Source organism: Podarcis muralis, chromosome 16, assembly GCF_964188315.1.
Source record: "Podarcis muralis chromosome 16, rPodMur119.hap1.1, whole genome shotgun sequence".
Taxonomy (NCBI): Eukaryota; Metazoa; Chordata; class Lepidosauria; order Squamata; family Lacertidae; genus Podarcis; species Podarcis muralis.
The window spans coordinates 17,903,393-17,929,211 of NC_135670.1; the positions used below are offsets into that span (position 1 = coordinate 17,903,393).

At 45.2% G+C, this 25,819-nt stretch overlaps 1 protein-coding gene and 1 pseudogene across 1 annotated transcript; both read right to left on the reverse strand.

Annotated features, from left to right (window-relative positions):
* Positions 1 to 8,148: 8,148 nt before the first annotated feature.
* On the reverse strand, positions 8,149 to 16,349 carry LOC114587225 (arylacetamide deacetylase-like 4). Its single transcript, XM_028711261.2, has 4 exons — positions 16,173 to 16,349; positions 12,207 to 12,423; positions 10,709 to 10,772; positions 8,149 to 9,237 (listed from the first exon to the last, which is right to left on the reverse strand). The coding sequence occupies exons 1-4, from the start codon at positions 16,347 to 16,349 to the stop codon at positions 8,463 to 8,465; spliced, it is 1,233 nt and encodes a 410-aa protein (XP_028567094.2). The 3' UTR covers positions 8,149 to 8,462.
* Positions 16,350 to 22,528: 6,179 nt separating this feature from the next.
* On the reverse strand, positions 22,529 to 23,396 carry LOC114586622 (arylacetamide deacetylase-like 3 pseudogene; annotated as a pseudogene).
* Positions 23,397 to 25,819: the final 2,423 nt, after the last annotated feature.

The window sequence follows — 25,819 nt, forward strand, 5'->3', positions numbered from 1 at the left end:
CTAACCTCACCTGGTTTAGCCTTTTCCCAGGGAGTGGTTGCTGTCACATGCTGACAACTTCTAGAAAACATTGCTGTGCAGGGTAGAGACCTAAAGTGGATAAACTACCCCAGAAGGAGCATGACATGTCCCCACCAGAGGTGTTAACCTTCCCCTAACACCCCATACACCAAATCCTTAGTACTTTATGCATATTTCAAACGAATAAATAAATGACACCCACCAAAGGCCAAAGGAAAAAGCCCAAAGTCTTCCAGGAATCCCACCCCATATTTGAAGTTTCTGTTTCTCAATGTATTTATTTTGCAAGAATAAAATTTTAAAAATTGGTGGCTCTGTTGTTGATTAGACTATGTTATGCCTTGGAATTTCATCAAATTCACAGATTTATTTCATTTTGACTTCAGAGCCACCATGGGCATTTCTGGCTCGCAGTCATAGCTGTCAACTTCTCCCTTTTCTTGCAAGGAATTCTATTCGGAATAAGGGAATTTTCCTTAAAAAGGGGGGAAAGTTGACAGCTATGCTCCCAGTTGCCATGGAAAGAATATGGCATGTCTTCCTGCGGAGATGAAATGCAAAATGTGAAGAGGCCCCAGATTCATCCTGCAAAATGCTGTAGACAATCTCTGACACCTCCAGTTACAGATCTCTTCACTACGTCCTATGTCACATAATGCAACTCCTTACTACAGCCCACTTGTTCAGCACCTGTCATCTCCTCCTCCACATGCTTAGTCAATCCTCCTTTTGGCAACAAAATACTTCCTTTTCATGCCCTGAATACTTGGCCTGCGGTACAAGTTGCAAGGGAATCCTTCCCACAAATCCCATCACAGCAACATGGTGGGCCCTCCATGCTGTGCCACTGAGCTACTTCCCAGCTCATCTTGACATTCCATAAGCACAAAAGGCAAAAGCAGAAAGGCAAAACTATTCAGGTTTGAGAGGCTGGAGTCGCTGTGCAAAGGGACCACTCCTTTTTTCTATCTACTGGCATTTTCAGTGTAAGCTGACAAGTGTCCTGCCCAAACCCCTCAACTGCAACCCCTGTCGTTGTGCACCCATGGCTTCCAGCAGCACTAAAGTGACTTCCCGGGAGCGCAAGCCTAGGCACTGTGTGTGGAGGTCCTGGGCTGCCCAGAAAACAAGATCCACCTCTCAGCCTTGCTCATATGGTCCAAAGGAAAGCAGAGCAATATGTTTGGCACCGGCATAGCAGCAGGAGTGGCTGGAAGGAGGCATACACATAGCTGTCAAGCGTCCCTTATTTGGCGGGACAGTCCCTCATCCCAGCGCCATGTCCCGCTGCTGTCCCGGATTGATAATGTCCCTTAAATTTCCCAGGTTTCAAAAGAAGCAGCTCCTCTCCCTCCCACCCTGCCGGCCAGGGAGGAGGGAGGCTCCAACTGTGTTGGGGGCACGCGCCCATGCGCACTCCGGGAGCTTGGTGGCGGTGTGACACATCAGAGAGAGACCCTCTGCCGCTCCCTCTCTTTCGCAAGAGGTGAGCGCGGCTCCCCGCCACGTGACATCGCCTCTGCCCAGACAGGGCCTCTCTCTTCCCTGCTCCCATCCCCGTCCAGTATCTGGGCTTCGGGCGACTCGAGCCCCGCCCACTTGGCTGGGGCCTTGCGCCAGCTCTGCTGCTCTCCCCTCTGCTGCCCTCTCCTCTGCTGCTCGATGTCTGTGGTTTTTTGGGGGGGCGGTGGTGGCAGTTCATTCACGGCCGTCGCTCTCCGTGATTGCTTTTGGGGGGGTTGAGGCTTGGAAACACTCCCCCCCCGTCCCCGATCACATTTCCCGCGCGGCTTGCTTGTTGTGCCATGCTTTTTGCGCTGCTGGCATCCTGCCCTTCTCGTCATCCATCGCGGTTGGGGGAAAAAGAAAAGCGGAGATTGCGAGGAGGTGGGGATGACTGATATATATTTATGTGCTTTAAAATGAAATGAGAGCAGGCTTCCACGCAAAAGGTTAAACCCGCCACTTTCCCTCCATGCACAAAGCGCAACTTTGGCAACGAGGAGTAGCAGAACTGTTGCTATTAGCTGAGCTCTTTGGGACCTGTGATCCCTTATTTTGGCTGCTGATCCCTTATTTTCGAGGCTGCTGGTCCCTTATTTTCAAATCTGTAAGTTGACAGCTATGGTCATGCAAGATGTACAAAACACTGCAACCTGCTTTGCATTATTGCTGTAACCTCTTTCTAGCACCAGCAAGGCTGGAAGGGAATGTTCCTGACTCTGCTGCCAAGCTAGGATTAGCGTTTGTCATATCGTATATGACAGATCCTGCCAACCTAGCAGTTCAAAAGCATGTCAAAGTGCAAGTAGATAAATAGGTGCCACTCTGGTGGAAAGGTAAACGGCGTTTCCGTGCACTGCTCTGGTTCGCCAGAAGCGGCTTAGTCATGCCGGCCACATGGCCCGGAAGCTGTACGCCAGCTCCCTTGGCCAATAAAGCGAGATGAGCGCCCCAACCCCAGTGTTGGCCACGACTGGACCTAACGGTCAGGGGTCCCTTTACCTTTATATGACAGATCACATTCGAACGTAATTTGCTTCAGCACATGCTGCAGAGGGAAGTGAGGGGCCCATGGGGCTCATCAACCTCGGAAGGTAGCCCATCTCAGAGAAGGAAAACTCTGATCTCTCTCCCTTCGCAGGTGCAGAGTCCACCAGCAGCTGGAGTAACTCAATGCAATGGGCTTCATCAACTGCGAGGTGAACCTTCAGATGCTCATTGCCACTGAGGAAGACATTTTTGGTGAATTTTTTACCTCATGTCATCTGATTTTCTTGAAATTTTGTACACTTGTTGAACCATCAGAACGACGTTTAAACCTTACCTTTTTTAAATCCCATCGCATTTTTTTTTAGTTTACGAGGGTTTGAAATTGATAATTTGCACTTTGCCAGACTACACAAAATGTCAAAAGCTCAGCAAGCTACCAGTCTGCTTTGGAACACATTTGTAAAAGAAAAGCCTAACTAGTTTTTCAGATACCCTTTAAATGAATAACTTTTTAAAGAAATGCCTGAAGTGGCTTGAAGTCTTGTTTATTCTGTTATATTTTACTCCAGGAAGACCCTTTTATCCTAAACAGAACCCAATAAGGCTGACATGTATGTACAATATAGATATAGATATAGGTATAGGTATAGGTATAGGTATAGGTATAGGTATAGGTATAGGTATAGGTATAGATATAGATATAGATATAGATATAGATATAGATATAGATATAGATATAGATATAGATAGATGTAGATGTAGATGTAGATGTAGATGTAGATGTAGATGTAGATGTAGATGTAGATGTAGATATAGATATAGATATAGATATAGATATAGATATAGATATATTTAATGTGATCCCATTGAGATGGGATGAAATTTTGCAAGAAGCTCTTAGAAATATGAAATAATCAATAAATAAAAAATGGAATTTTTAAAATAATCTTAATTTCTTTAAATCACTTTTTAAAATGTTAAATTATGTAACTTAACTTTCAAATTTGGACCAAGTCCATCATGTGCCATGTCATATTAATGCCCACGAGGTCCTGAAGAGATTGGTATTTTTAGTTTTGAAATATCTCAATTCTGGGCTGAGCTTTTAAGGTTTTTGTGTAGTCTGGCAAGGACAAAACTGTCAGTTTTTTTTAACTTCAAACCCTCGTAACTCACAAAACGAGCTGAGATTTAAAATAAAAAAAGATAGCTGGGATCTTCTCTTATTCTACTTTTTGGAAACTGAAAATGAAAGCAATGTAAAAGGGTAAGGTTAAGTCCCTGGATCACTGGCCATGGAATGACCCAACTGCATATCCCTGCATTGCAGGGGGTTGGGCTAAATGACCCTCAGGATCCCTTCCAACTCTACAATCCGTGATCTTATGCTCAAGATCTCCCAGGGTGCAGTGGCGGAGCAAGCCAATCAGGCACCTGGGGTGGCACACGTGCCTTGCGCCCAGGCGCAGCTGCCCATGGGGCAGGGTGGGGCGAGCCGGGGCAAGACGCTCTGTGGGGCCTCCGAGGAGTCTGCCTGCCTCCTCCCACTCAGCCGCTCTACAGCTGAGGGGGAGGTGGCGGGCGGACTATTTGGGGCAGCACAAAGCCTGTGGGCACCCAAGCCACCGCGTCACTCCCAGGAGAGACGTGTGGCTCAGGCGCATTGCCGCCCAGCCACCCTCAGTGGTGACACCCGGGGCGGCCCGCCCCCACCTCCGCCCCTGGCAGGGTGTCTGTCAGAACCCTGAAACGGACCCCCTTTCCTCCTGAGAGGCAGAGCAGACCCCAGGCCGCCTGGGTTGTGAGGAAAGCCAGCGACACCAAGAAGGCTTCAAGCCGAAGACATCATCGTAGGCGAGAAGTGAGTGCCAGAAGAGGACAGGGTGGGGAGAGGGAATGGGAAGGGAGGTTGCAGGCTGGGGAGGTGCCCGTCCACCCCTTGCCTTTGACAGGGTTGGTTTTGGGGAGATTCTGGGGGGGTGGGTGGCGCTGCGGCTCCTCAATGTGGGGTGTGGGAAGCGGGTAGACCAAGTGAAGGGGGTCTGTGATGAGGAAGGATGCTAGCCTCTCTTGACATGCAAAAGAAAGGGTGGGGGAGGGAGGGAGGTTCTGTCCCTTTTGGGAATATTCATCCAAGCGTGGTGGACGTGTGAAAAGATGGAAAAGTTTTGGGATCTAATATATAATGAACTGAAGAAACTTTTTAAGTATACATTCCCTAAAAAACCAGAGGCTTTTTTATTAGGGATAATAGGGGAGGAGGTGAAAAAGGAGGATCGTAAACTATTTCAATATGCCGCGGCTGCAGCCAGGATTCTTGTGGCGCAAAAATGGAAATCACAGGAGATCCCAACGGCAATGGAGTGGCAGACCAAAGTTTTTGAGTATACAGAATTGGCTAAAATGACTTAGAAAATTCAAGACCAAAAAGGAACAAAGTTTGAAGAAGAGTGGAGTAAATTTGTTGCATACATAAGAATTAACTGTAGAAACTGTAAAAACTATAGCAGGGTTACCATAAATCCTGTGATGTGTATAGAGGGTAAATAAGAATCTGCAAGAGAAGATATAAATTAAGAAAACCGAAGCAGGGAAGGAAGGAAGTCTGGGCGCGAACTTACACAGTGTAAATAAGACAACACAAAATGTTAATTTTTTGTGAAAAAATCAATAAAAAGCATTTGAAAAAAGGAAATATTCATCCAAGCTACCCTTTAACAGAACTTGGGGGGGGGGGGTTAACCTCTGAAATTGTTCGTCTGACCCATCTTTTAGCTCATAGAAGCAGCTCTCAGGTATCAGGTTTGTTAGTACTTTGGATGAGATCTTCTTGGTATTTAGCTGGTTGCCTGAGGTTGAAGAACAATTCCTTGCAGTGAAGTAAGTTGCCGAACCACCACTTAAAACACTCTTGGGAGATACAGTGGTGCCCCGCAAGACGAACGCCTCGCAAGACGGAAAACCCGCTAGACGAAAGGGTTTTCCGTTTTGGAGGCACTTCGCAAAACGAATTTCCCTATGGGCTTCCTTCGCAAGACGAAAGCCCATAGGGAAATCTCCGGGACAGCGGGGAAGCGCAGCGCGTCTTCCCCATTATCCTCGGACCTCCTCCGAAGGCTGGCGGCGGAGCAGATAGACCTCCTCCCGCCGCCAGCCTTCGTTTCTCCACTATCCCGGACGGCTTTTGAAGGCAGGCGGGGGGGAGCAAAGACTTTCGCCCCCCGCCGGCCTTCAGAAGAGGCCCAGGACCTCTTCTGAAGGCTGGCGGGGGGCAAAAGTCTTTGCTCCCCCCTGCCTGCCTTCCCAGGGGCTTTTAAATCGCCCCGGGACAGCGGAGAAGTCATCCTCTGTCCCGGGGTTTTTTAAAATGCTGGCGGGCGGCAGCGGAGGCCTCGCTGCCGCCCGCCAGCATTTTAAGATCGCCGCTGTCCTGGGGTTTTTTAAAATGCTGGGGGTGGTATTCTTGACAGATAGTTAAAAAAGATAAACATATTGATTCCAATGTTTCCTTTTGCATTTAAAAGGAACAAAATATTTGAAAAACAAAAGTAATTTTGTTGCAGGATCTGCTTTTAAAAGGACGGATACAAATAGAAATTGATTCCCCTAGAGGGAGCTTTTGAAACTGTTGTTGGAGTCGATGTGGGTAATTCTCCAGCTGTAGAGATTAAAGATTGTGAGAATCAGACATTGACCTTGAACAAGAATGTGCGCAGAAGAAGCCTTAGTGATTGCTTTTTGCAAGACAAGTGCTTTATTGGAACAGCTACATGAGAAGATGGATTTGATGACTGTTGCAGTTAATAATTTTGGACAAACAGTGAATACCTATATAGAAACTACTCAGGAACCGACCCAGGAATCTGCTTTGACAGGGCAAGTTGTGCAGAAGACAAAGGAGGAGGTTGTTGCTGAACTTCAAGTAATACAAGTGGAGAGAGCCGCGGCCTTGCAGGAACATAAGCTGTTGTTTTTGATGACTGAATCTGGAGAAAGTCAGATTTGGAGAGATGGAGTCTCGTTTGGTTTGGAGATGGGAAGTTGGATAGATCCCCCTATGCAGGGATGTTCTGGCTTCTGGGATCTGATTTTGGGCCAGGGGGAGTCTGGAGTTGTGGGGGCCTTTAACTTTGGAGGGACTTTGAAACATGCCTTCAAATACCTTTTGGATTTTAGTGCTGACTATGGAGAATGGGCTGACCTGTCGAGAAGGGACAAAGACATTGAAGGGACAAAGAGATCTACTCCTCAGCGATAAAGGAAGGAAATCAAGAACAAGATCAGCAGAAGACAAAGTAAAGTGCAGGTATAAATATGAAGAAGATCTGCAGAAGGGACATGGAAAAGAGTTAAGAGCCTCGGATAGAAGATCACCAGGTTGATGGACTAGATGGAATGGATAGAAAGGACTGACAGAACCCGAGACCAGGAAGAAGAGACGGTGGATGAAGATTGGAAGAAAGTTTAAAAATTCATTTAGAGAATTATTGTAAAATTAATGAGTGTTAGAAAAAATGTTGGAATGAAATTATTTGGCTTTAGTAGAAATGCTATAAGGAGTTATGTACAAGTAAGAGTTTTAGGGCTTTTTATGGTAAGATAAGGTTAAAATAAATTAAGACAATTTAATGACAGAATATAGTGAAAGATGGAAAGGATTTGCTGAGATAATTAATAACTAGAATACAAAAAAGGGAGGTGCGAGGAGGTCGATGAAACAAGTTAACGAAAGATAAAGATTTGGGAATATTGGATTTGTTTTTAATTTTTTGTTTGCTTTTGCTTTTGTTTTTGATGTATTGTGTGTTTTGTTCTCTTTTTTCTTTTTATTGACTTGTATTGTTTAATACAATACAATAGGGACGCGGGTGGCGCTGTGGGTAAAAGCCTCAGCGCCTAGGACTTGCCGATCGAAAGGTTGGAGGTTCGAATCCCCGCGGCAGGGTGCGCTCCCGTTGTTCGGTCCCAGCGCCTGCCAACCTAGCAGTTCGAAAGCACCCCCGGGTGCAAGTAGATAAATAGGGACCGCTTTCTAGCGGGAAGGTAAACGGCGTTTCCGTGTGCGGCTCTGGCTCGCCAGGTGCAGATTTGTCACGCTGGCCACGTGACCCGGAAGTGTCTGCAGACAGCGCTGGCCCTCGGCCTCTTGAGTGAGATGGGCGCACAACCCTAGAGTCTGTCAAGACTGGCCCGTACGGGCAGGGGTACCTTTACCTTTTTATTGTTTAATTTCTTTTTTGTTTCTCTTTTTTCTTTTTTTCTCTGTAATTTTAAATTCTCAATAAATATCATTTTTTAAAAAAAGAACTTTGCTTCAGGATAAGAACAGAAATCAGGCTCCGGCGGCACAGCAGCAGGAGGCCCCATTAGCTAAAGTGGTGCTTCAGGTTAAGAACAGTTTCAGGTTAAGAACGGACCTCCGGAACGAATTAAGTATTTAACCTGAGGTACCACTGTATAAGATAAATTAGATGTCACAAGCATGATGTCTCCTCAGTCTCTAAAATGTTCCAATTATTTTGGCACTACAGTTATTCATTGGAATTAGCAAACACAACAGGCAATGTTGGTGACCCATTTGGATGGTTTTAACGGAGGATTGGGCCAATTCATAGAGGAGGCCATGCATGCATGCAGTATTAATGCTATTTGCTAGGAATTACAAGCAGGGAAACTTCTCTTGCACCCAGGTCCTGTTTGTGGGCATCTCAGAAGGCACCTGCTTGGTCTCTGTGAGAGTAGGATTATGGACAAAGTGGGACAATGGCCTGGACCAACAGAGCTTTGCTTATGTACTTACAAACACAATGGTGATTTCAATAAATTAGCCTGACAAAACCTTGGACCTGAGTTTTCCTTTTAACTTCAGGATTGGCACAATGAGGAACAAAATTTCCCTCCACAGAAGCAGAAGACAGCCATTGGAAGACAAAGTAGGTCATTCATTTCTATAAATCTTTTAAGAACTGTATTACACTCTGCAAACATTTCTGTGTGCTCGGGAATTCAAGTGGCCCCCAACCAGCCAAGGCCATTATTCCGTGGAATCCATCTTGAACATGATACCAAGTCACTGGCACACCGTGGTCCTCTAGCCGCTTCTTGTACAACAGCCCATCGTCCCGGAATCCATCATATTCACAGGTTAGAATGAAAGTCTCCGGGAGCTGGCGGATTATGTCATCCTCTGCTAGAAGGGGGGCAAACATTGTCTCAGTACCTCTTTTAACTTGCTCATAAAGTTCTTGTGAAAATGGAGCAGGTTCTACAGGAACATAGCCCCTAGATTTAAATTCTTCTGGAATGTTATCAGCACTTATCCATTTTTGGTATTTCTCTCTCAAATCAGGAGGGACATGGGCGCCTTTCAGAACTCCATCTACATTCATTGTCTTCCCAGTGAGATATGTCAAACCAACTTTGACAGTTCTTTTCCGGAACATAGGAGGAACTGAATGGTTTTGCTGATAGGATGGCAAATTGAAGTCCATTCCTTGGAGGAATGGGTAAATGAGGACCTGAGCTCGCACTCTTGGGAGGTCCTCTCTGGTCACCAGTTCTTGGCAAATGGCTGCAGTAAAAGTGCCTCCAATACTCTCCCCAGCAATGGCAATGCGGCTGGCGTCCACTCCATATTCCTTTGCATTTTTCATAAAGTGTATTACAGCAGTTAAACTGTCCAGTACAGGGACTGGATACGGATGCTCAGGAGCTAAACGAAACCTAAAGAGAAGGCAAGATGTCATCAGCATTCATCATACACTTTGCAGCATTTTCCTGCAATGGCATATTGCAAGGGTGGCACCCCTAGGGCCACATTCCTTTCTATGCAACCTTCCTGGGGGCCACATGTCAGCTGTGGGTGGGACCAGAGAGCAAAATGGAAAGCAAATGCAAACTTTCCCACTGGACAAGTAGGTTGGTTCCTACACACAGCCACACACCTTTCTCTACCCTCCAAGCAAGCAAGCAAGACACATTCACAGCAGTCAGATGCCACTCAAGGATGGTGCAAAAGAGGGGCAATGGTGCAGGGGTGGGGTCTGGGGTCAGAGGGGAAATGAAGAGGCCCCGAGTGCAGCATTCAGCCCCTGTGCCTGATGCTCTGCACCCAAATATAATGCTAGTTCGCCATCCCATTCTCAGGGGCCGCTGGTCAAATCTGATTCCGACTGTAGAGGCAGACTATAGCCAGCATAGCTAGGAGCCACTGGTAGCCTTATACTCTGCCCAATTATTTAATCCCTTTTCAAAGCCATCCACATTGGAAGCTATCTCTGCTTTCTGTGGGAATTAGTTCCAACTTTGCACTGTATGGATAAGTACTTTCTTTTATCTGAATCTTCTAGCATTCAGCTTCATTGAATGTCCTCATGTTCTAGAGTTCAGAGAGAGCGACAAACACATTTCCCTAGGCCACTTTCCACACGACATGCCTAATATAACCAACTTCTATATTTTGAATATTTTGAACTTCTATATTTTGAATGTTTCCTTGATTTCCTTTTCCATCTCAGGAAAACAACCCCAGTTCTGAATCACCTCCAGTATGTCCCACCATGCCTTCCTGAGATCAATGCTGCCCACTCTTTCTGCCCACTTTAAACCATATGGCCTTAAAGCCAAGAACTCCAGTTCACCCACCTTGGCCAGGAGGCTTCAGATCAAAGGTGCATTAAGGCAGTGAGGGCAGCCATTGGGAGAGATGATATCCATTACTGTCAGGAAGGCTTGCCTTGTAAAGGGCTCTGAAGCCCTGGCAAATGACACGTCTCCCATTGCCCAATGTACCACTGCTCTCATTGGATGGTAAGTGTGGCTGACGGGACAGTTGGGAACAGCTTGAGCTTATTTGCCGGAGAGAAGTTCACCTTAACTCCAGCTGCACTTTCCCTCTCAACCACAGGGCCATTTTGCCTTAGGAGAAGAAGCCTAATGGCTTTTTATGGGTTGATGTGGTGGTTTTCTGTAAAAGTAGTTTAATGGCCTGATCCAGCAGAGCTCTTCTTATCATTAAAGCCAGAGGGATTGGGTCCAAAGGCATAAAAATCAAAATACAAAGGTGAACACCCATTCTAAAGGTTGGCAAATTCACCATGTTGGCAAAATCAGCTTTTTTCTGGGCTCATGTGGAAGGGTTAGAAACTGAGGGGAATACTCTTTTTTCTGCTACAACAAGCATGAAGATACTTACTCAGCACACATAACCACTGAGTCAGTTTGGTGGGCAATGGCACGGCAGATCATTTCAGAGGTTCCTGGGGGGGAAAAACACATCACACACTGCCTGCTGTGAGTAATTATTTGTTACGCTCCATTACAAATTTCCTTGGTCGTTCACATTGAAATCACTGTGAGTTGAATCCACTGTGAGTTAGTCCTACTGAAAGTAAACCTGTTGAAATTAACAGATATGACCAATGCTTCCCCCCCCCAGGGGGTATACAAGGGTATGTTGTTGTTGTTGTTGTTGTATAAAAGTGTGGCACTTACCTTAACAACTTCACGGTGAGTACTGGCACCTCTTTTTCTAGAAAAAAAGGGCTGGATATGACTAATATTGCTGTGTCATAAATGTATGTTTTTAATGTCCATGGAGGCACAGGTCAATTCTGCGTCCAGGGCAACTGTTTACCAGCTCCATCTGGAATGCAGGCTGAGACCCTACCTGCCCGCAGACTGTCTCGCCAGAGTGGTGCATGCTCTAGTTATCTCCTGCTTGGACTATGGCAATGCGCTCTACGTGGGGCTACCTTTCAAGGTGACCCGGAAACTACAACTAATCCAGAATGCGGCAGCCGCCAAGACCACATAGCACCGGTCTTGAAAGACCTACATTGGCTCCCAGTACGCTTCCGAGCACAATTCAAAGTGTTGGTGCTGACCTTTAAAGCCCTTAACGGCCTCCGTCCAGTATACCTGAAGGAGCGTCTCCACCCCCATCATTCTGCCCCGACACTGAGGTCCAGCACCGAGGGCCTTTTTGCAGTTCCCTCACTGCAAGAAGTGAAGTTACAGGGAACCAGGCAGAGGGCCTTCTCTGTAGTAGTGCCCACCCCGTGGAATGCCCTCCCACCAGATGTCAAAGGAAGAAAACACCTACCAGATTTTTTGGAGGCATCTGAAGGCAGCCCTGTTTAGGGAAGCTTTTAATATCTGAAGGACTATTGTATTTTAATATTTTATTGGAAGCTGCCCAGAGTAGGTAAGGAAACCCAGCCAGATGGGCACGGTATAAATATATTATTATTATTATTATTATTATTATTATTATTATTATTATTATTATTATTATTTCATAAAATATATATGCTACTTGATTGTAGAAAACAACAACAACAACCATGTATAGGCTGCACAAATCACCCCCACCCCACCCCCGTCCACGGCAAACATTTCAGGATCTTTACATTAAATTACAATGACAAATTCTCTTCTAACAATACAGTGGAACCTCTACTAGCGACCACAGTCCACTCCAGAAGCCCGTCCTTATGGCGAAACGGGTCGCTGGGAGAGGCGCCATTGTGCGCAGGCACGGACGACAATTACCCGCTTCTGTGCAGGCGTGAACGGCAGCAAACTCGCCAGTTACTTCTGGTCGGAACTTAGAATGTCCACTAGTGGTGGCGGTTGTAAATAGAGGTTCTACTGTACAGTTAACCATTTCAAACACATTTCACAGAACTTACGGATGCTTCCAAACACCCCAGCACCTCCATGAAGAAAGATGATTCCTTTCCTGTTCCCAGCAGGTGATGTCTTGGGCCAGTACACCCTCACAGGCACCCCATCAAAAACCAGGTCCTTTGTGATCAGTTTGGGGTCCTTCATTACTGGAATGTACATGCACATGGCCCTGATTATGGAATATCTATGGCAGATGCCCATTTTTTCCAGAATTCCTACCTGTTTAAAACAAAACATTTAGCATGCATAATTAGCATTAGATGTTTTTCCACTTGCAATTTTTTAATACTTAAAAAAGTATTTTGAGACCATCTAATCCAGCCTTTAGAAATGATCATGACCAGTACTTTGACACAGGGTGAGATACCTGGTACTTGTAAGACCATTCCCTGTTGAAAGGCCCATTTCCCCTTGGCCTAGGGGGCAGGGCCCAGACTCACCTTGAACAGCTAAAAGGGGATGCTGGGAGGCCAGAGGGGCATTGCTGGAACAACTCTTGGGATGTGGCAACTGGCTAAAAAGTTTTAAAATCTTTAATTTTAGTTCCCCTGTTTTGTTTTGTTTTTGTTGGGTTGGTGTTGGTTAAATGTTTCATTGGGATTGGCAGCTATTTTAATTTGGGTATTATTATTATTATTATTATTATTATTATTATTATTATTATTATTATTTTATATTGATTTATAGGTTTATTTTACTCTGTATAAGATATTCTGCTTGTTAATGTTTGATGTTTTATTATGCTTATATATGCTGTAAGCCACCCAGTGTGGCTGGGTAAAGCCAACCAGATGGGCGGGATACAAATAATAAAATTTGTATTATTATTAGTATGCCAATATCACATTGATAGCAAAACAAGATCATTACCCAGCCCAAGTCAATAATTATAGACCTATTACTTTGCTTAATTGTAATTATAAATGGATTGCGGCAATATTAGCAGAACTTGTCAACAACATGCTGACTGCTTTCAGAAACCTGGGCTGCAACATGAGCGTCAAGATGCACTATCTATTTTCAGATATGGACCGGTTTCCTGAGAAACTGGGTTCAATGAGTGATGAGCAGGGGGAGAGATTCCATCAGGACATGAAAGAGATGGAGACCAGGTATCAGGGTCGCTGGGACAGTCATGATGGCTGAGTACTGTTGGACTCTGAAGAGAGACCTCCCTGCTGCTGAGCATTCCAGGAGTTCCAAGAAACAGAAGTTCAAGCCCTGAAGTTTGAAAAATGGTGAAGCAACATGCAATTTACGTGTACTTACCTTTATCAATGCCCACCATTCAGTTTACAGTAAACCTGACCTGATGGAGAGAAACGGATGCCATTTCCTGATTCAGCAGTGATTCAGGGCTTGAACTTCTATTTCTTGGAACTCCTGGAATGCTCAGTGGCAGGGAGGTCACTCTTCAGAGTCCAACAGTAGTCAGCCATCATGACTGTGTCCCAGCGACCCTGATACCTGGTCTCCATCTCTTTCATGTCCTGATGGAATCTCTCCCCCTGCTCGTCACTCATTGAACCCAGGTTCTCAGGAAACCGGTCCATATGTGAAAACAGGTAGTGCATCTTGACGCTCACGTTGCAGCCCAGGTTTCTGAAAGCAGTCAGCATGTTGTTGACAAGTTCTGCGTAGTTTCTGGCCTTATTGTTGCCAAGAAAGTTCTTCACTACCAGAACAAATGCCTTCCACACTTCCAGTTCCACTTCGTTCATTGAGTTTCCGAACTCTGGATCTCTGATGAGCTGATGGATCTGAGGACTGTCAAAGATGCCAGCTTTCAACTTCTCCGTGGTCAATCCTGGAAAAGCCTGGCACAAGTAAGTGAAGCAGTCACCATCCTTGTCCAGAGCCTTGGTGAACTGCTTGATTAAGCCAAGCTTGATTTGCAGTGGTGGGAAGAGTATTCTGTCTCTGTCCACCAGAGGGTCGTTGATGATGTTCCTTTGTTTGCAAGGCACCAATTCCTCCCGCACAGGCTAGTCCTTCTTCGTGTAATGCTGAGCACGGTCCCTACTTTCCCACATGCACAGAAAACATGGGTACTTGGTGAAGCCAGACTGTTGTCCCAACAAAAAGTTCACCATCTTCAGGTCAACACAAATAAACCACTTATGCTGATCATAACCAATTTTCTCCAGCACATACTTCACCACTTCATAGTTCTACTTCAGTGTACTCGAGTGAGCCAAGGGTATAGAGGCAAACTGGTTGCTGATGTGTAGCAGAACACATTTCAGTGATCACTTGCTGCTGTTAATGGACGGTTGCCAATCTTTGGGTTCGTACTGTGGCACTCCAAGCTTGAGCAGAAGCTGAGCAATATCTGCACAGTACACCAAGTCCTTCTCTTCCGAGAAAAAACGGAGGTACTGTTGGTGCCTGTTGCAGAAGAAGCTGATGCAAGCACTGTCAGAGAGGAGGTTTGTTCCCTTCAATCTGGATGCCAACAGTTCGGCAGAGTCCTTTACAAGCTGAGGTTGCAAACTAGATCATTCAACTCCTTTTGGGAAAATGGATGTGGAGCATCATCTTCAAGAACCACTTCTTCTTCTTCATGTCCTTCAACACTGGAGGCATCTTCGTCACTAATGTCAGGAAGTTCTCCGAAGATAGGCACTGGAATTTCATCACAATGAGCTACAGGATGACGTGCTGATTGAAGATCAGGATACTTGAGGCTGCTCCGGTTCTTTCTGTTGATCCCAGTCACATCAACAGCGCACCAATTTATGGAAGATTTTGAGGTTTTATGACTTCAAACTGATCCCTTTTCGACATAATCACCCAGAACTATCGGACCTGAATACTTCTTGTCATTAAACTAATCATTTCCAATAAAAACAATTATTCGACATGGCATTTTACCCCCCCCCCCCAACTTCTTCTAAAATGCTCCACACAAGCGTACATGTGAACAAAAAGGTAAAAAAAAGTCACGTGGCCATAGTTCAAACATTTGACCTGATTGAGCAAAACCAATGTGATTTTTGGATTCAGCGCATCAGATTTGTCCTAAATCAACTGAAAAAACGCAGACAACAAATTTGTTGTTGACCAGTGTAATGCTTCTTGGAGTTGGGGGTGGGAATTACTAGATAAAATGGGGTTCAGGGAGAAATTTGTGAGAGGAATAAATACATTATATACAGAGTGATTTGAAAACAGTAAACAGAATTTTATAAGAAAAATGCATTATTGGCAAGGAAACAAGAGAAGGTTGTCTACTTTCACCATTATTGTTTCTTTTAGAAGTGTTGTGTGGGGATATTAGAGGAAATGATATACGAAGCCTCCAAGTGAGTCTTCAAACTTACAAACGGAGGGCATTTGCGGATGATGTGGTATTGTTCATGGAAAACCTGATGAAAAATGTGGTTAAGGTACTGGAAGCAATAAAGCAGCTTGATGATTTTCTTTTATAAGAGAAAGAAAGTAATGGGTAGCAGAGGGCGGGAGATAAAAACACTGTGGAAAGTGGACCAGATATCAAAATTTACTTGAACGGAAATCACTTTTATGATTATCTCCTATTGAAGCCAGTACACTAAGGAAGGGGATGACAGAGGACGAGATGGTTGGACAGTGTTCTCGAAGCTACAAACATGAGTATGACCAATCTGCGGGAGGCAGTGGAAGACAGGAGTGCCTAGCGTGCTCTGGTCCATGGGGTCACGAAGAGTCGGACACGACTAAACGACTAAACAACAACAACACTAAGGAAATTAAACATTCAAGAGAATTGGGGTACTTATAGATACATACCGTGTTTTTTTGGTAATGCATGTAAAATGAAAAAGTTAGAAGAAATTCAAGAATGGGCATCAGATTGGTTTGAATATTTTCAAATTAATGAGCATTTTTAAAATGAATTTTTCTAAATTATTTTATTGACTCTAAAGGGTTGCAGCCCCTTTTATAGAGGTGTCTTCATCCCCATGATATATGTAAAATATACTTACTAGTACCAATCCATATCCCACTGAGAAATCGTGAAGCAGTATTATTGGGCGATAGGACAGTCCTCGAGGCAGGTGGGTCCTGGTAAGACGATAAGAAACTCCCCACACTAACAGCAAGAAATGAATGAAAATAGTTGTATATAATATCAGCATCCACAGAGTTTCACCAAATGCCATTTCCCTTAAACTCAGAGGCACAGAGACAAGGACTTCGCCTTGACCAACGCTGGTGGCTTTTATAGGAGAACAATCTATGCCATGTGGAAAAGAACACCCTATGCCAACCCATATAATTCTCAGTTGAGGAGAAAAGAAATAGTTTAATAATCCAGTAAGACATTGCAGCTGTCCTGGATTCCTGAAAGACACTGTTGTTCCTCGCGCAGGGTGTGGATACGCATTGGTGGGTGTGAATTTGCCTATCTTCTCCTCCCAAGGGAAGTCGTGCATAGGAGTTTGCCTGCCCTCCCACACAAAATCATTGTGCCTCTTTCCTCCCTGAATAGTTTATCAGGGATAATTAAAAGGGACTGCACATCAATGCAGGTGGGGCTGCCTGGCACGAAACTGCAATGGCATCCTCCCAACAGGAGGGTCACTGCAACTTTCCAGAACAGTGTGGTGAGGAAAGAGGTTTGGCGCTGTGCAGGCTATTGCTCATATAACTCCACTTTTCATTTATAAAGTCCATTTATTTATTTATAAAAGCTTCCTCTGCTTTCTCTACTGTTGGACCCATTGATGGCCTCTTGCTGAACTGATACAAAGAGGGGAGTTGAAATACAATGGGATTTAGTTCATTCATTTATTTATAAAAGCTTCCTCTGCTGTTGGACCCATTGGCCATTTGCTGCAATGATACAAAATGGAAGCATCCTGACTTTCTTGGTTGAAGGAATGGAGAACGTTAGAGAATTCACATATTCTAGACTTAGAAGGCCATTATAATATTTTTGGTTGGCATGCTTCATTACGGTATGAAAAGGTGAAAGTACATAAAGGATTTATAAATCATATAATTAGGGGGGCGGAATTGTATAGAATATGGGATAAATAGAAGCATTTATTAGAGGGGAACCTCTTTGGCTCTCAATGTTGGAAATTATAGAGGTAAAGAAAAAGAATATTAATAATAATAATAATAATAATTTAATTTATATACCACCCTATACCCAGAGGTCTCAGGGCGGTTCACATAAAAGGATTACAATATGATAGAATGGTGGACAATTTACAAAAAATTATTAAAACATGTGAGAGGAAAGTATAAATTTATAAAAAATAAGGAATTATCAGGAAAGCTAACAACACGGATACAATATCATCATTTGCATGGAGTATTTAAGAAAGATAGGCTACAAGGGTCTGGGGAACAAATATCACAACTGGAGAGAGACCTGTTGGAAGGGAATGTAAAAGTGCTGTCTATAATGTATAAAATATTATTGGAATGGGAGACAAAGGATGAGGAAGTAAAATCCCCAGTGATTCATTGTGCAATAGAAATTGGTCATAATATAGACATGGAAGCATGGGGACGATTGTGGAATATGGATATAAAATTTATAGCATGTTATGGTTTAAGAGAAAACGATCTATCAATGGTATCTAACCACTGGCAAAAATGTATAAATCTAAATCAAATAAGTGTTGGAAATGTAAAGAGAAAGAAGGTTCTTTTTATCATGTGGTGGTCTTGTAGTAAGGTTAAAGCTTACTGGGAAATGATATATCATGAATAGAAAAGGATGTTTAAAATAATGTTTGTAAAAAGCCCAGAAGCTTTTCTTTTGGGAATTATAGGGACAGAACTACCTAAACTGTATAGAAACTTATTCATGTATGCTACTACAGCAGCAATAATGCTACTTGCCCCAAAATGGAAAGAAGTAGAAGTCCCAGCAAAGAAAGAATGGATACAGAAAACTTAAGGAATATGCAGAAATGGCAAAACTTACCAGAAAAATAAAAAAAACCCCAGATAACAAACTTTTTATAAAAGAATGAAAATGGTTTATTGAATATTTACAGATACCTTGTAAACAGATAAGAACATTGGCTGGATTGTTGAAACCAGCAGTTTCAAAAGAGTATATATTTAAAGTAGAAGAATAAATTAAGTTAATTTGAAATAAATATCCCTTCCTCCCTCTCTCTCTCTCTCTTTCTCAATGTGAAGTCCCAAAATTGTCACATCATAACTCCAGGCAGATGTTGCTACATAATATCTGCTTGAGTTTGAAGATTTAGCAACGAGAAAGATCTGTGCAAAAAGCTAAGCCAAGTCCTTTGGAGTGCAATGGGTCCATTTCATTATACCCACATTAGACAGAATTCTAGTCAAACCCAGATACCCGGACACACAAAAGGCAAGACATTATGCTGCTCTCTCCATATCAGGCCAACAAGCAAGAAGATGCCGTTGGATCTCACCATCCTCTGATCACTTGAATTCAAACTTTGAGCTGCCAAGGAGAACCTTGAAATGTCACCCAGGCCAATAAGTCAGTGAACAAACAGGTGCAAGCAGTATATTCAGATCAGGTGTTAAGAGGTGGGTGGTCAGGGCAGGACTCTGCTGCACCCTATCTGCAGGGGGCTCCCAGAAAAGGACCCACCATCCTAAGGTCCAGCTAGGAAGGGCAAGGGTGTCTATAAAAAAGGTAAAGGGACCCCTGACCATTAGGTCTAGTTGTGGACGACTCTGGGGTTGCGGCACTCATCTCGCTTTACTGGTCGAGGGAGCCGGCGTACAGGTCGTGTGACCGGGTCATGTGACCAGCATGACTAAGCCGCTTCTGGCGAACCAGAGCAGCGCACGGAAAGACAGTTTACCTTCCCACCGGAGTGGTACCTATTTATCTACTTGCACTTTGACGTTCTTTCGAACTGCTAGGTTGGCAGGAGCAGGGACTGAGCAACGGGAGCTCACCCTGTTGCAGGGATTCGAAACACCGACCTTCTGATTGGCTCTGTGGTTTAACCCACAGCGCCACCTGTGTCCCAAGGGTATCTATACCCTTCACAAATTAGGGCCATGATACCTGAAGGAACTCCGCACGTGGGCCTATTCAGATCAGACGTGCACACCTGAAAACAGACTGGGATCTACCCAGGCCCAGATGAGATATGGATCTGTTGCCAAGTGCCAATCTATGTCCCAAGAGTCACTATTGGCACTAACTGAAGTTTCAGAATTCAACTCCTTGCATGACACATTGCAGAAATCCAAATGGAAGGTTGCCAGTGTTAATTCTGAGATGAAGATAAAGCTGCAGGCCAGCATCTATTCGTCCTCCCCCCAACCCCACCCCGCTCCTCTTTCTCCATTTGCTCTCCTTTCCCCCTGCTTCCTCAGCACTTCCCTCCATCTGCAGCAGGCTGCTAATTCTGTCCCCCTCCATCTTTCTATCCAGTGGCAGCAGGATGCCTGGAGCTGATAAGGAAGGCGAGGAGCCGCCCCGGGTGTCACCACTGAGGGGGTGACAAAATACCGGGCAGCACTCATCGTGGCTCCTGCAGTGCGCCCAAGTCATGCGTCTCACAGGCTTTGCGCTGCCCAAACGGTCCGCCCGCTGCCTCTCCCCCAGATGTAGGGCGGTTGAGTGGGAGGAAACAGGCTCCTGAACACGCCACCCCAGGTGCCCGAGCGGCTTCCTCCGCCGCTGCAGACAAGTACGCCCAAAGGGAGAGGGGAGTCCTGTTTGTTTTGATTACCCTGTATGGACAACAAGGAGTAGTGTAGCAAAAGGCTGGTAAAGTATAACTAAGGCAGAGGCAAACTCGGGGCCCTCCAGATGTTTTGAGACTAGAGTTCCCATCATCCCTGACCACTGGTCCTGTTAGCTAGGGATGATGGGAGTTGTATTCACAAAACAGCTGGAGGGCCAAGGTTGCCTCTGCCTGGCATAACTAAGTGCATGTGAGCTGCGACCCTTTTACCCTTGCTTGTGAGTAAACTCTAAAACCAATGGGATACATTTCTGAGTAAGTGTACTGGGTAGGACAACTCGCTATTAGGATTCAACCCACCCAGGGCTTTGGAGATAGAGAGTGGGGGGAGAGGGAAAGAGGCCTCTCAAAGAGAGGGTAATAAATCAAACAGCAGCACTTCAGAGCATTTTTACACCGACCTGGAAAATTGTCTGTTGCTTCGGGGCAACAATTTCAGTCAGTGGTGGAGTTAGCTGCACAGACGCCCGGAGCACCGGCCATGCTGTGCACCGGGGGGGGGGCAGGGCGAGCTGGGGGGGGGGCGTGCGCGCTGTGATCTGCTGTGGGCAGTGGTGGCAACTCAAGCTGCTGCACATGGGCCAGCCGGGCGAGCCCCCTGCAGTGTGCCTTCTTGTCACCCCACCTCAGGGATGACACACAGGGCGGGCTGCCGCCACCGCACCCCCCTTCCTACGCCCCGGGTGCCTCCTAATAATAAAAATTAAGCCTCGTGTCTGTGTTTGGGTGCTTCCACTCCCACCCCCTTTCCTTGCCTGCCGGGCGCAGGCGGACTCTTCTTCAAACTGGCTTTGCCCAAGGAAAGTTCCCCGTTTCCCCTCCCTGCCTCCTCTCAGCCTTCCCCAGGACCAATAACAAGCTGCTCTAAGGGACAGTAACATCACATTTTCAGATTTGGGCCAGCCTCCCACCCTCTGTAATGGATGCGGGTGGCGCTGTGGGTTAAACCACAGAGCCTAGGACTTGCCGATCTGAAGGTCAGCGGTTCAAATCCCTGCAACAGGGTGAGCTCCCGTTGCTCGGTCCCTGCTCCTGCCAACCTAGCAGTTCGAAAGCACGCCAAAGTGCAAGTAGATAAATAGGTACAGCTCCAGCGGGAAGGTAAACAGCATTTCTGTGCGCTGCTGTGGTTTGCCAGAAGCGGCTTAGTCATGCTGGCCACATGACCCGGAAGCTGTACGCCGGCTCCCTCGGCCAATAAAGTGAGATGAGTGCCACAACCCCCGAGTCGGACACGACTGGACCTAATGGTCAGGGGTCCCTTTACCTTTACCTTTTACCCACCCCCTACCCTGCTTTTCCCAAGCTGTAGAAGGACCAGACTCCAGTTTCTCGCCTCTTGATCCCTCCGCAAAGCTTTTTTCCCACCCTCCCCTCTCCCCCACTGAAGTTTTCTAAATCCGGCCCACAGACGGTCTGGGAACCAGCATGTTTTTACATGAGTAGAAGGTGTCCTTTTATTTAAATTGCATCTCTGGGTTATTTGTGGGGCATAGGAATTCGTTCATCCCCCCCCTTCAAAATATAGTCCGGCCCACCACATGGTCTGAGGGACAGTGGACTGGCCCCCTGCAGAAAAAGTTTGCTGACCCCTGCTAAGTACCTCTGTGATGGACAGCAAAGCCAGACCAGAGTTTGGTGATGCAGTCCCTCAGAATTCCACCAGAGGGCTGGAGCCTCTCTGAATGAGTACTAAGCAGAGTGGGAGGAGAAAAATAAAAGGAGCAGTTTCTGAGGGAGTTTTTACTGGGCTTGGTTTGAGTGTCTTGGGAGAGTTTTACGCCAGGAGCTAGCTGGAGGGCTGACTTTGAGCCAGGAGAAGTAGCAGCTGTGTGGATACAGCCTACATGGGTCTCATTCCAGTCAGGAGGGGAGAGATCTTCTAGAAAGAGAAGACTCCCAAACCAGTAGCAAGGGGTGTGGCAATCCTCAGGGTCTGTTATACTATTTACTTCAATAAGAGTATGTAAACACAGTAACATTGGAAGATAAGGACGGATCAAGGACGGCACGCAGGAAGTCACTTACACAGAATTGTATTAATTTGTTATAATTTTTATAATTGGGTTAAAATCTGGAAAATCAATAAAAAAAAGTGATGAAGAAGTTCCAACAAAAGAGGAGTGGACTTTAAAACTATTGGACTATATGGAGAAGGCGAAAATAAGAAACCAAAATGACGAAATGCTTGTGGAGGAGTGGAGATCCTTTTCAGAATATCTGAGAAAATATTATAGTCAAATGAAAACACAAGCAGGACTGGAAATATAAGCAAAGGAAGGAGAATGATAAAGGAATCTAATGTTGGATATTTGTTATAGAAATGAGTATTACATTTAGTAGACAAAGGATTTGAACAGAAACATCATGGAAGTAAGAATGAGGAGTCAAAATGTTGAGGGAATATTGTATTGAAACTGAATTGAATTTGTTAAATTGTATGAAAATTAATTTAAAAAATATGTAACATAAAGAGAACAAGATGCTGCATGAAGTGAGCCAATGGCTTGATCCAGTAGGGCTTTGCTTATGTATTTATAGAGCCCATGGTGATTTTAATAAATTAAACAGAGTAGAACTTTTGATCAGAGTTTTTCTTTTTACTTCAGGATTGGCACAATGAGGAACGATATTTCCCTCCACAGAAGGGGAAGACTGCCATAGGAAGACAAAGAATGTCATTCATTTTTATAAACCTTTTAAGAACTGTATGACATTCTGCAAACATTTCTGAGTGCTCGGATATTCAATTGCCTTCAAACCAGCCATGGCCATTATTCCATGAAATCCATCTTGAACATGATACCATGTCACTGGCACACCGTGGTCCTCTAGCCGCTTCTTGTACAACAGCCCATCGTCCCGGAGAACATCATATTCACAGGTTAGAATGAAAGTCTCTGGGAGCTGGCGGATTATGTCATCCTCTGCGTGAAGGGGGGCAAACATTGTCTCATAACCTCTTTTAACTTGTTCATAAAGTTCTTCTGAAAATGGGGCAGGTGCTACAGGAACATAGCCCCTAGCTTTAAATTCTTCCGGAATGTTATCAGCACTGATCCATTTTTGGTATTTCTCTCTCAAATCAGGAGGGACATGGGCGCCTTTCAGAATTCCATCTACATTCATTGTCTTCCCAGTGAGATATGTCATACCGAATTTAACACCTCGTTTCCTGAACAAGGGAGGAACTGAATGGCTTTGGTGATAGGAGGGCAAATTGAAGTCCACTGCTTGGAGGAATGGGTAGATCAGGACCTGAGCTCGCACTCTTGGGAGGTCCTCTCTGGTCACCAGTTCTTGGCAAATGGCTGCAGCATATGTGCCTCCACTACTCTCCCCAGCAATGGCAATGCAGTTGGGGTCCACGCCGTATTCCTTTGCATTCTTCAGAAAGTGTATTACAGCAGTTAAACAGTCCAGTACAGGGACTGGATAGGGATGCTCAGGAGCTAAACGAAATCTAAAGAAAAAACAAGATATTATCAACATTCTCCTTTCCCTTCCTCCTCCACAACAAACACTCTGTGAGGTGAGTGGGGCTGAGAGACTTCAAAGAAGTGTGACTAGCCCAAGGTCACCCAGCAGCTGCATGTGGATGAGCAGGGAATCGAACCCGGTTCACCAGATTACGAGTCCACCGCTCTTAACCACTACACCACACTGGCTCTTCAGGGAGAACTGAAGAGGCCTGGAGTGGAGCATTGAGCCCCAGTGCCTGAGGTTTTCCATGATAATATAATGCTAGTTCACATCCTGTTCTCAGTGGCCAGTGGTCAATCATTGGAGAAACTCACAATCAGAACATGAGTCTTGTGGTACTCTTCCCTCCCGCAGCTTCCAGCAACTGGCATTCAGAAGGACACTGTCTCCAACTGCAAAGGCAGGCTATAGCCATCATGGCTAGTAGCCACTGGTAGTCTTATACCGTGTGCATTTGTTTAATCCTCTTTTAAAGCCACCCAGGTTGGAGGCCATCATTGCCTCCTGAGGGAACGAGTTCCACAGCTTAACTACACACTGCGTAAAGAAGTACTTTCTTTTAGGTGAATCTTCTAGCACTCAGCTTCATTGAATGTCCACATGTTCTAGAGTTAAGAGAGAGGGACAAAAACATTTATCTAGTTTTATGTAAAAGTAGTTTAATGTTCCTTATATGATGCCTTGGAAGGAGTTTTGTCCTGAAAGGCAGGATAGAGATAATTGCAACAGATAGAACTAGCATAGATTGAGAAGCCATATCAGCCCCTCATGGTGGATAAGGTTATCCATGAATACTAGTCACAAGGCGGATGGGCCATCTCCACTATCACAGGCAGTAATGCTTCTGAATACCAGATGATGTACATTGCAACTGGGAGTAGTGCTCCTGTGTCTGGGTCCAGCTTGTGGGCTTTTCATTGGGATATTTGGTTGGCCACCGTGAGAACAGGATGTTGGGCCCCCTTTGGCCTGATCCAGCTTCTTATGCTTAAAGCCAGAGGGATTGGGTCCAAAGGCATAAAAAACAAAATACAAAGGTGAACACCCATTCTAAAGGTTGGCAAATTCACGATGTTGGCAAAATCAGCCGTTTTCTGGGCTCATGTGGAAGGGTTAGAAACTGAAGTGTGAAGATACTTACTCAACACACATAACCACTGAGTCGGTTCCGTGGGCAAGCGAATGGCAGATCCTTGCAGAAGTTCCTGGAAAAAGGCACATAACCTTTAACGAGTCTCCTTTGGCAACAACTAAGTTGAACTGAACCCTTTATAAATGGGGCATCACTAGTTGAAAACCATTATGTACATTTTGTTCCCTCCTGATCAGCAGTTTCAATGGGTAAAACTCAGAATAGAACCAAAAAATCCACACTTTTCAAGCAAGGTGTGCTAGGAAGAACGAAGACTGGGATCCATTTTGGACTGGCTAGCGAAAGGCTGGCTGGGAAAGATGCCTTTGACTCCAGTGCTGCACAGCTGTGGGAACAAGCCCTGCTTGAGATGACCATGGACTCCCTCCATGCAGAATGAACGTGTAAATACGTGAATAAGTCAGAACAGGACCAAACAAACCTCAGACCACATTTTTGGGCTTCTTTCAAATTAATTCTGAGCATCTCTGGAAGACCTTTCATAGAAGTCCATTGAAGTACGAAGCACGAATACCTTCTTTGGCATTTTTCATTGACCTTGACATTAGGAATTAATACAGAACCAGACATCTCTGGAACAGGAAGGCTCAGCCCTGTTTTCTTACCACACAATCCCATCCTGCCATGTTAAGCTGCCTACAGTTCAGAAACTTCAGCTGCTGCAGAATTCAGCAGCCAGGTTGCCCTCTGTGGTTTGAGCATATAATGCCAATCCTGGTGTGACTGCATTGGCTGCCAATTTGTTTCTGGGCCCAAGCCCAGAACTCTTGTGGCTCCCCGTTTGTGGAATGCTCTCCCCCGGGAGACTCACCTGGCGCCTTCGTTTCATATCATCAGGTGCCTTTGGCTAATTAACCAGTAGACAGCCTTTTAAACTGTGTGTAGGCACAGGTTATTGACATTGTTTGTTGTTATTCTTTATATTGTTATAGTTTTGGGGGGAGACCACCCTAAACCTTAGAAATTAATAAGTGGTAGGATTTTGATTATTATTTGGAGCAGGCATAGGCAAACTCCGGCCCTCCAGATGTTTGGGACTGCAATTCCCATCCTCCCTGATCACTGGTCCTGTTAGCTAGGGATATGGGAATTGTAGTCCCAAACATCTGGAGGGCCGGAGTTTGCCTATGCCTGATTTGGAGTATTGAAGGGAAGATTGGAGGCCAGCGGAAAAAACACTTTCCAAGTCAGTGCCTCACTTGGATAGAGGCCTTAACATGACAAAGGGGTTGGTGGCACATATGCGAGGAATTCTTGGGCCTGAGCAGAAAGAGGTTGT